The 14,127-nt window shown below is 37.5% G+C and overlaps 1 protein-coding gene across 2 annotated transcripts in view; it reads left to right on the top strand.

Annotated features, from left to right (window-relative positions):
* The window catches only part of SUSD4 (sushi domain containing 4), a 74,492-nt gene that overhangs the window by 29,522 nt on the left and 30,843 nt on the right, over window positions 1-14,127 (top strand). For both annotated transcript variants that reach the window (XM_084513861.1, XM_084513862.1), the window contains exon 3: window positions 12,872-13,084. In XM_084513861.1, the coding sequence (XP_084369987.1) occupies window positions 12,872-13,084 (213 nt within the window). The remainder of the gene's footprint in view (window positions 1-12,871; window positions 13,085-14,127) is intronic.

Here is a 14,127-nt window from a genome sequence, read left to right as displayed (position 1 = left end):
TCACCACTAGGCCATTAGCCCATGCTGGTTTTGACTTACTTCTGTTTGTCTCAGTGTCCTTTGTGTAAACTGGTAATATACATGCCTGTCTTCATTATACAGTGATTTCTAGTATGGAAAGAGGAGTAAAAAAAATAATTTATTATCATAAGATTAGCACTGACATTCTGTAGTCACAATAGCTACTGAAAGGCCATGCCTACTTAATAAGCTGCTTAACTGACTCAGTATTTTGGGTCATGTTTACAGAAACAGGATGGAGACGTAAAGTGTAGATATAATACTTAGGAAGAACATAATTGTCCAAATAGCCCAACTGTTCTTGCAAGTCCTGAAACTTGGTATGTTTCTTGTGTTAGTAGAGACTGCAATTCATCGAACACTGGAAGGCAGGCCTGAAAATCTGTGCTATTATAAAAAGAAATGGCTCAGCCAAATATTCTGTAAAAGCAATGTAAGCTTTGAAACGAAAGACCCTGAATTAAATCAGGCAACCCATTACGTGTATGGCCGGAGACTACGGTGTAAGGCAGGAGCCAGACTCCTGCATTTATTTAAGTCTGCTTATTACATAATTCGGGGTAGTAAGGTGAACCAAGGATGAAGCATTAGCTTCAGCATGGAATTTTTATTCTGATCACTGGAGCCTAAAGTTATTAAAAGAACAAACACAATTATGACATCCTAGGGGACTGGCATACATATAAATCTGGGTATGCTGCCTGTTTCTAGCAAAGCATATGTATGGATCTGTGTACTGCCTGCTTGTTATTTTAAGTAGGTTTGCTGCAGCTGTTACTCTGAAAAGAGCCATTTAACACTCTAGGGAAAGAGAAACTGCAGAAATCCTCAAATTAATATCTATTAAGAAAAATAACTTTTAAACAAATTGATTGTTTATGTGGTTAAAACTCTTATCCTTTGAATAAGAACAAAAAATCATTTCTTTGCTAGTTCCAGAACTTTCCTAGCTCCCAGCTAGTCAATTTATGGTGCCATAAAAAATTAAATAACAGCTTATTCTTTCTCTTCCTCTAGTCCTTCAAAATGATGAGAATCTATTTTCATGATTGGAAGGGATGTGAACACTTTCTGAAGAACAGATGCCCATGGTCTTTAAATTTAACCAGTATATGTGATTTTCATATTGGTTTTTATGGAAATATTTTGAGCATCAGATAGCTCAGCATTATCTATTATCTGTGCACATCAATTCCATAACTCCCAATCTTTCAAGTACCTAATAGCAGAGTGTATACGTTATATAAAGTGCATTAGATTTCATCTGACAGTCTCAACTTCTCTGTTGTCAATGCAGAGTACATTATGGAGTATGTAGTTTTTAGAGCCATCAGCAGGAGGAAAGGCAAGGCAAGGCAAGGCAGGGAAAGGAAGGGAAAGGAAGGGAAAAGAAAGGCACGTCAAGTTCTTCTGTTCCAAAAGGATAGGCCATTAACCCTTGAGAAGTCTCTCATGGTATATTACCAACCTCCAAATCTGTCCTGCCTCTCCTCAGTTTCTTCCTGTCATTGAACAACTTGTTTCAGGCACTGCCCTTCCTCTCAGCAACACTGTCTGTGGCTGAGAGTTCCCCTTCTCTTCCCTCTTATGCCTTGCTAGGTCCCCATTTAGCTAACTGGGAACCCTGCTAGGCTTCTTCTTGTGTTCACGCCTTCATCCCTCTTCTCCCTTAGTGGTAGCACCACCCAAAAAGCTGTCAGGCAGTTTCCAGGCTAACATATTTTTATAAGTCAATACATCCCATCTCCGTGCCTTTGCCAAGTCACTCCTGCGGCTCCTCCTCCAGTTTCTCTTCTGTCCTCAGCTTCCTCCTGTTCTGCATAAGTTCACTGTCATGTACATAACTGAGGGTGGGAGACTTCCAGCGGTGCCCTAAGACAGTATCTGTAAAGCCCACAGATAAAAACAGAAAAAAATATAAGTCTCCATGATCTGGGCAGCCTGGCGCTTTGTTTTCTCACTTCAGTAATTCACAATATTTTAGAATTTTTCTACATTATAGAAATTAAAAGTCTGGGAGGTACATTAAGAATGATATTTTTAAAAAAAAGCATAGATATATTAAGAAAGGTTGTGTCAGACTAATTGGTAAATCTCCTGAGATGATATCAAGCAAGGGAAATGCAGCAAATATTGTCTGTCTTGACTTTAGCAAACTGCCACCAGAGAAAGTCTATGTGAAGATTTGGATTAATAGAAGAACTGCAAAATTGGTAAGAAAATTACAAGAGAAGAAACATTCTGTTGAAAGGGGAAATACTGGGCCAGGGAGATCTTCACACACTGATTATTAGTAAAGGATTTCACCTTAAAAATCTTGTTACAAAAATTGAGAGTGTGTCTGTGATGTTTGTCATTGAAATAGTTTTGGAGGTGCCCTGCAGAGCAGGTCCAATTATTGGATATGTCAAAGAGAGGTCTAGAGGACTATTCATAATAATAGCAATAATTGCAAGATTAACTGTGACCTTTATCAACGTGCAAAGTCACTCCATGAAGGTGTGGTTTTGTTGATTGACCTGGGCCAATCTGAATGGAAAATGCACCAGAAAAATACTTCTTACACCTTTGCTCCCCACTGCACATTCCACTCCTGCCCTTGTCAATGTGCTGACTGTGCTCAGATGGCCAGCACGATCAGCACAGCCAACAATTTGCATTGCAAGGCTTGTTTTCAGCCAGTTCACCCCACTGGTACCAGGGAAGGAGTAGAAAGACGTAGTTGGGAGGAGAGGAGGGTGCAACTGTTCCTACTTGTGTCCGCAGTATGGCCATGAATACAGGGGCATTTTTAACAAAGAAAGCTGTGAAACTAAATTATCTGCTGCTATAGTCCCATTCCCAACCAACTATTTAAACAGAGTCTGGAACAAATGTTAAGGTTGTTTTTCCAGGGTCATAGGTGTGTTTCTTTGTTGTTGTTGTTAGTTGTTGTTGTTGTTGTTGTTGTTTGTTTGTTTTGTTTGCTTTTGTATTTACTGAGGAATTAGATTGAGTCAAAAGGAAAAGAATAAATATGCTTCTGTATCATCTTAGCCTACCTCTGATTTTTTTTCCAGTCTTTTCACTATGGACAGAATAGCTTACCCCAGAGCATTTAAAATGAGTAATGTTAAATAAAAATTGTTTCAATATGATGACAATACTTCATTACTTGTGCCAAACTGGGTCCCTGCTTCTTTTCTATACCATTATATGTTTTTCTCTCATTCTTTTAAAATAACAAGCACACTTTATTTCATTTTTCTTCATTTAATGCATTCTGGTGAAGGGAAACAACAATCTAAAATCTTAATGCTAGCAGTATTAGCAAAACATAGGCACATGAAACCACTTTTCAATATAGAAAGAAATCAGAAGTTTCCCTTCCATATAGGAGCTAAAATCAGTCAGTGTTTTTTTGGTTGGTTGATTGTTGTTGTGTTGGTTTTTTTTTGTTTTGTTTTGTTTTGTTTTTCCCCAGTGGATATTATTTGTTTCCTTTCTGAAAGACTTATTTGAGTATAACTTTTACAGTGTGATCTGGAACAAATTTGAAAAGCACAATTATTTTGTAGATATCTGGTGAACCAGCAAAACCACCTTATCTTTCTTTCCATCTTCTTGATATAGAGGTAAATAATGCCCCAGCTTCACAAGGCTAACCAAATAAGTCACCAGCAAGAAAAGCATGTGCTTCTTGCCCTTTTAGTGATTCATTGTTCAAATCTTCTCAAAAGACAAGCAGATGAGTTCTGCATTATTGCAGACTTCCAGATATTTCTCAAATAGGACACATTAGAAAATTCAGAGGAAAATACAAATAAAGAATGGATAACTGTGATGAGGCCTACATCTAAGAAGAAAGGTCACGGTTTCATGGAGAGGTGTATACAGAATGTAATACTGCAGAAGGGGTGTCAGAGTATCCAGAAGCATCAGAGGACTTGTGATAATAAATCAAGTGCAAAAGCTGGATATAGTGTCTGACTGCTCACCTGCTTTAAGTATGTACCAGCTTTTTAAATCCCTTGTTGCTCAGTCATCTCTAGTGTACACTTTATTAAAAAAAGTTTAATATGAAAATATTCACACATTAATCCTGATTGTCCCAATATGCAAATCTGCCTGTTCTTGGGAAAGTATAAAATCAATTTCTATTACACAACTGAAAAACAAAAATTGTTGAATTACCATACTAGTGCATACAATAAAAATACAGCATTATATAGGGAAGTCTGTAACTGAATAAAGGATAAATATTAAGCCCCCAGCTCATTCTTCTGTGTATTTGATTTCTGCATCTTGTAGAAACAAGGATCTCTGCTGAATGGTGTAAGTGACATTTCACTGCTTTGGATTTGCTATGATGAATAATATTCTATGCTATTGGTCGAGGAGAGTATTACTATAGTAACTAGCTCATGATTCATTCTTTATGTTTTTTTTTATTTTGTTTTTGTTTTTGTTGTATTTCCTAAGGGATGCATGTCTAGACTAAAAAATGTTTAAACTAACTCTCGGTAAAGGTAATTAATTCTTTCCAGAGTACTGAAAATATGGGACTGATAAACAGCAATACATAGATAATGCTTTTTAAAAACACCTCAGGCCAATAACATTCTTAAAATTATGGGAGCATATCTTTACTTTATTTGGCACTTTTTATTAGTAGCTTTCTGTGTTGTTAATCCTGTTTAGTGACCTAAGGCTGGATTCCCTCATCGACAATATTGCAACTCTAATGAAATCATTAGACATATAATATATAAAGCATTACATATGAGGATGGAAATATAAGTGGGGTTGGTTGATTTAAAAGAAAATAATGAGCTCATCTATTTATTTAAATCATTAAAAAGGAAATCTTGTGATTTCCTTTTTATAAGTGATGTATTAATGTTTTGTATTTGGGGTTTGTACATATTTAATTCCTTATGATGGTTTTATGGGTCACCAGGAAACAAACTCATATTGGCAAGTATTACCTTTATTACAGTTCCTTAAGCTGAATAGGAGAATGTGTTAGGTATTTGTCCATTTATTGAAGCACATAGAGAGCTTAATATACATTTACTGAATTATTGGTTTCAGTAGGCTAAAGGGTTTTGATTGTTGTTTTTTCATCATTCGATTATTTTAAAAGACTCATAATCTAGTGTTTTTGTCTGAAGTTCTAATTCATTGATACTCAGGGTTCAGATAAAAATTATGGAAATAACATTTTGAAGAAGAACCATTTATAAGTAGTTAAAATTAACATGTATTATAAATATGCACAAAAGTAAGTTTATCTAAGCATATTTTATATTTAAAATGTACTTATAAACCTGAAATATTATCTGTAAAAGAGAAATTGAACGGGAAGTTGTCACTAATTCTCATGTGATTCTTTTTCACACAATAGAAAAGAAAAACATAGTTTTAAATTTTTTGAACCCCTACTAGAGTTTGCAGCTTGAACTGTGATTGTTTAGTGATTAAACTGAACTTTCTGAATAAACGGAAAAGAATAAGATATTTACATTATATATGCAAAAAGCTGAGCAAGCTCTGGTTTCAGGCTTGTAGTTATTTCTGCCTAATGCTTGAGTTCAACAGGCCTCTAGACCTCAGCATGGAGGTGTAATCATTTTAAATGGAGTTGTTCAAAAGCTAAACATCCAGTTTAAAAATTTAGGAACTGGGAAGAGGTTGTGGGATTTTTGTGACAAGTTGACTCATACCCCAGGACAGATAGGGTAAATTTCTGTAACAGAAACATAAACTATACTGCCAGTAGAACCACTGGCAGATTTATTTTCTGCTTTTTGATTTTATTTAAGTGATGCTAGGTTCAGAGGACCACAGAATAGCATGTGACATTTTGTAAGGATTCATAAATTATGCATCCAGACTTGTGAGATTACAAAAGGCTGTAAACAATAAGTGCTTCTTGCATTATAAATGAAATGGCTTATTTACAAAGATGACATAGCTATATTAATTGCAAGGAGAAGATATGATTAAAGGGACAGCCTTGTGCTGTTTAAGATATTAATTAGAAGAAACTCATTTTCAAGAAGAAACCAGTGCATTTTTCAGAGATTCTTTTGGGATTACTGAAGCGTTCCACTAATTTTATTCTACACCGTCTTCATTTTCCAGCAATTTTAAGTAGCATTTCCTTATGCATTACCTTCATGTGGAGGTAACAAAAAGAAGAATACTGTATCAACATTCACATTCTAAATTATAAATTGTCATCACCTCTATGGATAGAAAATTTTGCTTGTTCTCTTCTGTTTTATGCTGGTCAGGCAGCAGCTGAGGTGTGCCAACATCCCTGAGTCTGGAAGTGTAATTTGAGTAGCTAATTGGAGGCATGGCCACTGAATTAAAGGTGTTGTTATTACATTCTGCCCTGTCATCAATGCAGGGCCCTTGAACCTGCCATATGTATGCAGCTCCTTCGCTCTTTCCTCCTGCTGAGTTTCCTGAACAGCAGCAGCTCCAGCACGATGCTTGGAAGACCTTTCCTGTCCCCTGTTGTTGGTTTGTCCTGGCTGCAGCTCCTCACCTTCCCTCCCCTGTGCCCTCTCTGGAGGGAGTAGCGCTTCTGAGGCTCTCCAGGGAGATGTCAGTTTGGTTTAGCACAGGAGTGCCCAGGGACTTGTCATGCCTGAGTTGGGATTTTAAGGTTGAACTGACCATGGCTCTTAGGAGCATCTCTGCATCGCTGCTCCATCATTTTGCTCCTCCAGTGGGACCACGCAGCAGAGTGTCCGGCAGCAGATGGGGGCTGCCATCCTCATGAGGAGGGAGGACCCCATGCGTCCCCACAGTACAGAGTGAGCACTGCTAAACAGAGGCACAAACACCCGACATGGTGTGAAAGGCACTTCACGGTGAGGTGTATGTGGTGGCAGTGGTGTCACCAGGATCTGTGCTCTGGCTCAGCGTGCAAAACTCAGCGGAGGGGTGAGCACATGGGTTGGGTGTCCTTGTCTGGGGTTGTGAAGGGGAGCAAGAGAGGTGGTGAGCCTGACAGGGTATAAGATTTCGGAGCATGGAAGACTTAATAGGAGGGTGCAAGGGCAGGTGGTGATTTGGTTTGGGGTTAGTGAGAGGGAAGGAAGCTTGAGAACACAGGGATGGGCGAGAAGAGGATATGAAGTGGAATAATAAAAATGAGGTATTGCAAATGAGAAAGCCTTTCATCCTTTTCAGGAATTGGTTGCCTCTCTTGGACCTGTTGCCCCTTGTGCAGGGCTTGCATATTCATGTTTTTATTGCATACGAATGGTTTTGGTGCCCATGAACTGCATTACACAGTGATTTACCCATTTTTCTGCTCTCACACTCCTGGGTTATGAGGGGAAAAAAAAAAAGAAAAAAAAATCTTAATGGTGTTCTTGATTTTACAGACTAACTTGTGACTTAAGCAAAGTATCCACCCCCAGAGCTCATTGGTAATTTGAACAGCTCCCTTTCTTCAGGTGGGTTGCTATGCTGCCCTGGATAAGGCTCAGCTGAGTAAGAAGGGATATTCAACCGCACTGAAGTTGTGAGCGTGTTCTGCAAGGATAGCCAGAGAGGCTGTGATTCACATCTTAAACAGGGCAGAGTTATACGAGGCTGCTGAAGCCTCGGGGAAGCTTAAGCACCAGTGACCCTTAAGGAATCAAACAGAGTTTAGATTTTAGCAAGCATTTCACTAATGAAATTACAGGTTTATAATTTTGTTTGGCTTTCAAGGCTAGATGCTAATCTAAGCACATCCTTCCTTTTCTTGTTACACTAGTATGTGGATAGTTCAATTAACGTCATTGATGGCAAGGAAGCATAAACAGCCACAGGCACAAAATGCTGTGCCTGTGTGGCTTTCACATAAACAGGGCAGAAACTGTTAAAGGGATGAAAACGATTTTTCCTTTGTATGAGACGAGCAAGCCCTTGGCATGTTTGCACTTGTGGCCCTTCTGTTTTATTCCTAATACAGCTTTCTACTCAGAGCTGGCCTAAGATATCCCACTTCTGCAGTGTTTACAGGCTCCTTATAAAACGTGTTCGCAAGCAATCTAGTCCTGTCACAAGCTGTAAAGCCTCTGAGTCCCTCTAGCACCCCTGAGATAGACAGAATTTGCTGATTTAGGGAGCCCCAATACATCTTGAATATTATTACACATTATATATCACTTTTCCTTCACAGTGTGTATTTAATACACTGAAATGAAAGTGGTATCTCTGTTCAGGAGTGAGTGCAGCCATTTCTGAGGTAACAAGCATCAACAGTTTGTCAGCGAACTGCTATATAGCAACTTTAGAGGCAAATAATTGCATCGAATCTTGATTAGAAATAACTTCAAAAGCAGCATGAATTTACCAGGTGTTATAAGGTATTGAGGGGAGGGGAGGGAAGACTGAAACAAGGAAAACAAAAGATGAAATTGAGAAAAAGATGCTGAGAAATGCAGGATGATGGGAAGAGCTGAAGGATTCTTCCTTCTGCATTTCTTTAGGCACATCTAAAATTCAGTTGTGGCTGTGATGACTTCATGTGATCACAGATAAGTTATTTACCCCTGGCCTTTCTGTCCACTTGACTTCTGTTGGCAGTGCTCTTCTAGAGTTGGAGAGTGACTGTCTTTGCTGCTCACTTCAGACAGAACGAGCTGCTCACAGACATACAAATGTGGTTAAATGTGTCTATATGGTTCTAGCAGTGAGGATAGGAATAGCTCTATTTGTCAACAAACAATTTGCCAGTTTACAGACTTCATAAATTCTGTTTTCCAATGGAATAGTCGGTTAATGGCGATATTCACATTGAACCTCTGATCAGAATATTTTATTAAGACTCTGAGCTGATATAAGTCTGCTGGATGGATTTGCAGTAGGAGTGAAAAAAATACAGAAGTATGAAGAGCTGTTATTTTAATTCAGAAGTGAAAAGGATTTGGAAAGTTACATCATTTTGTCACATAACTGGTTTCTGATATTTGGGGCTTTTTCATTAAGAGATGAGATGAATCATTTTATGTGAGAGAACAATGCAGAATTCCAATACTACATTCCATTCAAACGGACAGTAATGGTCCTTTTTACACCCCAAGGAAAGCACTGCTTGTTTTTCAGTCTTCTCATTCATTTGCCATCATTTTTATCTGACTGACTATAGCAAGTAATTTAGGTAAGTAAAAACCCATATAAAATACTTGTGCTTTATCCAGGTAAAGAGCATTGCTGTTTTGTGATGACCTCCTGATGGTCCAGCATTAGAAATATGGTAAATACCACAACCAAAATACATTCTGTATCAACTACATGTTTTACTGGTGATAATGAGCTTGTGTACTCCTGAGTCTCATCAGAAAGCATTATTGCTCACTTTATTTTAACCCATTTTCCTTAAAGATGCCATGATACATGAAGTCTGCTAGTTAGATTAAATATTAAGCAGTTCAGATTACTGAAGTAATCGGTTTCAGCACTAATTGTGTAGTCCTTAGGGATTTAACACCATATGATAGCATCCCATAAAACCATTGATAGTGATACAGTGCTAATTATGAAGATGGCTGCTGATCTTACTAAATTTTTGCTGTTGTAGATAGCATGAAAATCCACTGCTTCATTTGACAAGTGTGCTGTGTAGTTTTTGTCTTGTAGGTGCTGATAATTCACTTTTGCCTCTTTTTAACCATGAAGACAGTCCAGGGGACAAAGTAAAATTTCATTCTATTCACCCTAATGACTCATTGAAGAAATAGAATTCACTGTAATTCTGTTATTTTTTAACTTACTCGATATACTCTTTCCTGCTAGATAACACCTTTCTGCTATAAACAGAAGATTGGTTTTTCTTTTTTTTTTTTCTTTTTTTTTTTTCCCCAAAAGTTTTATCTTATAGATCTGTCTGGAAACTTTTTCTTGGCTGGTTTCTTCAAGTTCTAAAGGTGGCAAAGAAAAGATTTCCAGTCTGTTATTTAACATTATTCCTGCTATTAAAAATAAATAAATTAAAAAATCAACAAAATCAACAACAAAAAAAAACAAAGATGCAACCTCATATCCCTATATCAGAATTCTGAGCAGCTGCTCTTAAAACATTGAAAAGAGAAAGAAACTAAAGATCATGAGAAAAAAAATATGTAATGTACCAAGATCTATTTTATCAGAGACATGCATTCACTTATTTTTTGACAAGACAGAGTTGAGCTTAACAAAATGAGATCATATAGAAATTACTGCAATGTAAAGGACCAGCTCTGGTCTCACTAAGGACAACTGGACTGCAGTTGAATCTTTTAGCATTATTGTTCTTGAATATTGTACCAGAGGCTTCATACTTAAAATGAAAAAAATAATAATAATAATAATGATGGACTTAACTCTCAGCCAAATAAGGTATCGAAATACTCAGCACACGCTATTGCATGTGCCAGTTATTCCATGAAACTTTTTCCTTTTTCCTTTCTTCAGGAACAAGCAATGGAAATACAGTGATCCCATGCTAATTCCATGTGTCGTATATTATTCTGTAGCTGAACAACAGCTGACTGCTGGGTTTATAGAAACTAAGGGTACATCATTTAATTCTTCCATTCATGTTTCAGTTCCTTCTTGGGAGTTCCCCTAGGGTATAGCATTGTCTGCCCACAAAGTGTGCTCAAGAGAAAAGCAACCTAAGAGATCAACTTACTGCAAAATGATCCCTAGGAGGAATGAAAATCTTTGCTTGTGAAAGGTCACCAGAAAAGTGGCAATAGGGTCACCGAATTAAGCTGCACCAGGGGAAAAAACTCTCTAGCCTTCCATGTTGGATTTTGTGCTGACAGTCCCAAAATCTCTAACTTTGATTTGAACTAATGAAAACTCTGCGTCGCTGCTCCATCATTTTGCTCCTCCAGTGGGACCACGCAGCAACTCTTTTTTTTTTTTTTTTTCTCTGTAAATTGCATGTGATCTTAGCACAATTCTTTTTGTTTTGGTTTTATTCTTATTGTTGTTGCAGAGGCTTAGTGGACAGTTTGTGTACTTTTCCCTGAAGCAGTTAGTAAAAAAAGATCAAGGCAGGTTATAATATTCTTTGCCTGACTGCAAGTTCTGAGGTTACCAAAGTAACAGAAATGAACTAAATGTCATGTTATCCCTTGGCTTAATGGAAAATTAATTAAGATCATCACTGACTTTATTGAAAGATGTAAGTTTGGTGCCCGAAGAATAAGAGGTTTCTTTTTAATCTCCAGTAAAAATGTGCAGCACTTCTCTATTATTAAGTGTTGTATACAGTGTATAATCCTGAACATGATGACTGTTTTTCTCCTTCTTCATCATGCTAGCAAATTACAGAGTCTTGGGCGGTTTGCGCTGGAGGTTTTGGTCCATTGGCTGATGATTAGACATAAAGTTCAGAGATTGGTTTCACTTGGCTATTGCATTGACCTTTCTTTCCTTCTGATAAACTTCACTGGATGGAGGAGTAAAACCAGATAAAAGCAGGTGCTCTGAAAAGAGGGGACAATAATGACAGCTCTTTAGGTGAAGTAGCCCTGATATAGAAGCACTGTGGAGGGGTAGAGGCTGGGTGTAGGTGATGGCTCTCTCTGGCATGCAGGCATTCAGACTTGGCTCTGGCCATCTCAAGTCTCAGGTCACCTCCTGGAAATCACAGTCTGGTGGGGGCAGTTCAGCACAGTGGACTTGACCCACATACAAGCAGCTGTGGTATGGATGGAGACAGAAAAATGCTGTCCCCTCTGGTTGACTTTTTCTGAGCCCTTCACTGGACAGCATGATTTAGTCTCAGGAAACAAATTTATTTTGAAAAATAGTCGACTGTAATATATACTCCCTGACTGTACCACACTTCATGCTTATCACCCAAGAAGTAGGTGAGGCTCTCTGATGCCACTATCTTAAAATCAAACCATTAATGCCAAAATGTGATGATTTACAAATTTTCCAAGCATCCCTCCCCTCCTACCAGTATTAATTGCCCCTCTGCTGTTCCTCCTGCTAAGATATTTTGCTATTTTAGTACACAGTATTTGTTGAGTACTGCACTAAACATTTGTTGATTTGCAGCATAAAAAAGCTTCAGTTTATGCAAATGACATTGAAATGGTTTTGATTAAGTGACAAATAGTCCATTTTATGATTGCAACTCTTGACTTTTTGTTTGTTATTTTACAGTTATTTTTGTGGCTATAAATGGCTTTACAAGCTCCTTTCTGGCATTAATGCAGCAATACAGAACTCCCATAACAGTGTTTTAAGAATTTAGTAGGGTCACCAAACCCACTTCATAGGAGGAACACATATATATGCAACATCACATTGTCTTTTTTTTCCTGTGGTAAATCTCCCAGATAAATCAGAATCTCCCTGTACCTAGCAGTTTATCTTATGTTTTAGTTACTGTGTCTTTGGATGACAGTTAGGCTTCATGTCCTTTTCTTTATTTCCTCTTCCTCTCTGCTTCTGACACATTATTATTTTTTCCAGTGACTGTACCAGAACTCCAGAATCCCATAGCCCCCAAGAGTAATTACAGATACATTACTGAGCAATCCCCGCAGGTAGGTTGGGTCAAGTGCTTTATGTTTTTACAGGTCAGCTATCGAGGAGTGTGGTTGACCTTGCTTCCTCCATAGCTGCCTAACAAGATGGAATTATTTGTGTCACCCAAGTATTTGTGCAGTAGCTGGAGGTTGGTCCTCTCCCAAGTCTGGAGCACGTAGTACCCAAGTAGGGTTGATAGTGGTCATTAATGGAAAATGTGAGGCCCCCAAGAAGATTAAAAATCAAATGAAAAAGCCTAGGATGAGTGTGACTATGGCTGCATGAGGAGTGAAATGAACATAGTTTGTATCTTTGTCTGATATAGGGTTCGATGACCTACATGCTTGTGCTGATCCTGGAGCTCCTGAACATGGATACAAGACACCCAGTGCAGGTGTCTTCTTTGAAAGTGTGGTAGTCCGGTTTCATTGCCAAGAAGGATACAGGCTTAATGGTACTTCAAAAAAACTTTGTGTGAGACACTTTAATGGCTCCCTGAGCTGGAAACCAAGTGATAAACCTGTGTGCCTACAAGAAGGTAAGTCAATTTTCTTAAAACAATTCACCAGTGTCAGTGCTTCACACTTGTACATGTATCGTGTCCATCTGCACAAGACATAAAAGACTGGAATGTATTTTATTAGGTCATATTTGATACACACTTTAGTTTCCCATACATCCTGTCTGTCCATTGAGTTTGTACTGTGAGAGGTTTTGTGTGTCTGTGTGTCTGTGTGTTGAAAGGGACATAAAAGAATCTTAAAAGAAAAAAAAAAAAAAAGAAGAAAAAAAAAAGAAAAAAAAAAAAAGATAAAGTTCTACTTTTACAGTAGTTACAAATTGATGCAGAGACAAAAAAAAAAAAAAAAAAAAAATCAACAAAAAAACCTTCCATGATCAGCAAACTGTTTATAACTATTTGTTAAAGCTGTCTGCATAATACTGCTTTCTGTAATATCTTACTAGGAAAATATAATTAATTTCCAATGCTACTACTCCTTTTAATGAGAAGTTTTAAACAATTGTATTTTATGGCATGTGCATGATTCAAGTAAGTACATCAAATATGCATGGAATGCAGAAGTTTAAAGTCATTGGAGAAATTTACTTTGAGGTAAATCAGACTGCTATGGCATAAAAGAACTTATTTTTATTATAGTGTGTTTTGTGTTCTTTTGAAATTGTATTTGATTTTAAATATTTAGGGCATTAAATTACTTTCTTCTTTGAGGAATTTGATAGAAGCAAGACTAATCTGAATATCATAAATACACTTTTTGGCCAAAAACACCCCCAAGCAACATGAACGATTTATTTCACCAAGTATATTAAAGCTATAACTTGTTCTTTAGGTTGACTTATTTTGGTCAATAGATCTATGAAAATCAACAGAAATGAAAAGCATTACTTAAATTAAGTGTGTATATTTTAGTATTGTGACACCAGCACAATTCACAGAACTGTTTGAAGATGTGAAATCATTAGCAATGCCTCACTGATTTCAAGGTGGAGCAAGATAAACTCTATTTCAGGAGGCCTTCCATCATTTAAAATAAGATAAATGCTCACACTTCATCCAAA

Source organism: Aythya ferina (genome assembly GCF_964211825.1).
Source record: "Aythya ferina genome assembly, chromosome: 3".
Taxonomy (NCBI): domain Eukaryota; kingdom Metazoa; phylum Chordata; class Aves; order Anseriformes; family Anatidae; genus Aythya; species Aythya ferina.
This window is presented reverse-complemented; position numbering and strand designations above follow the sequence as displayed.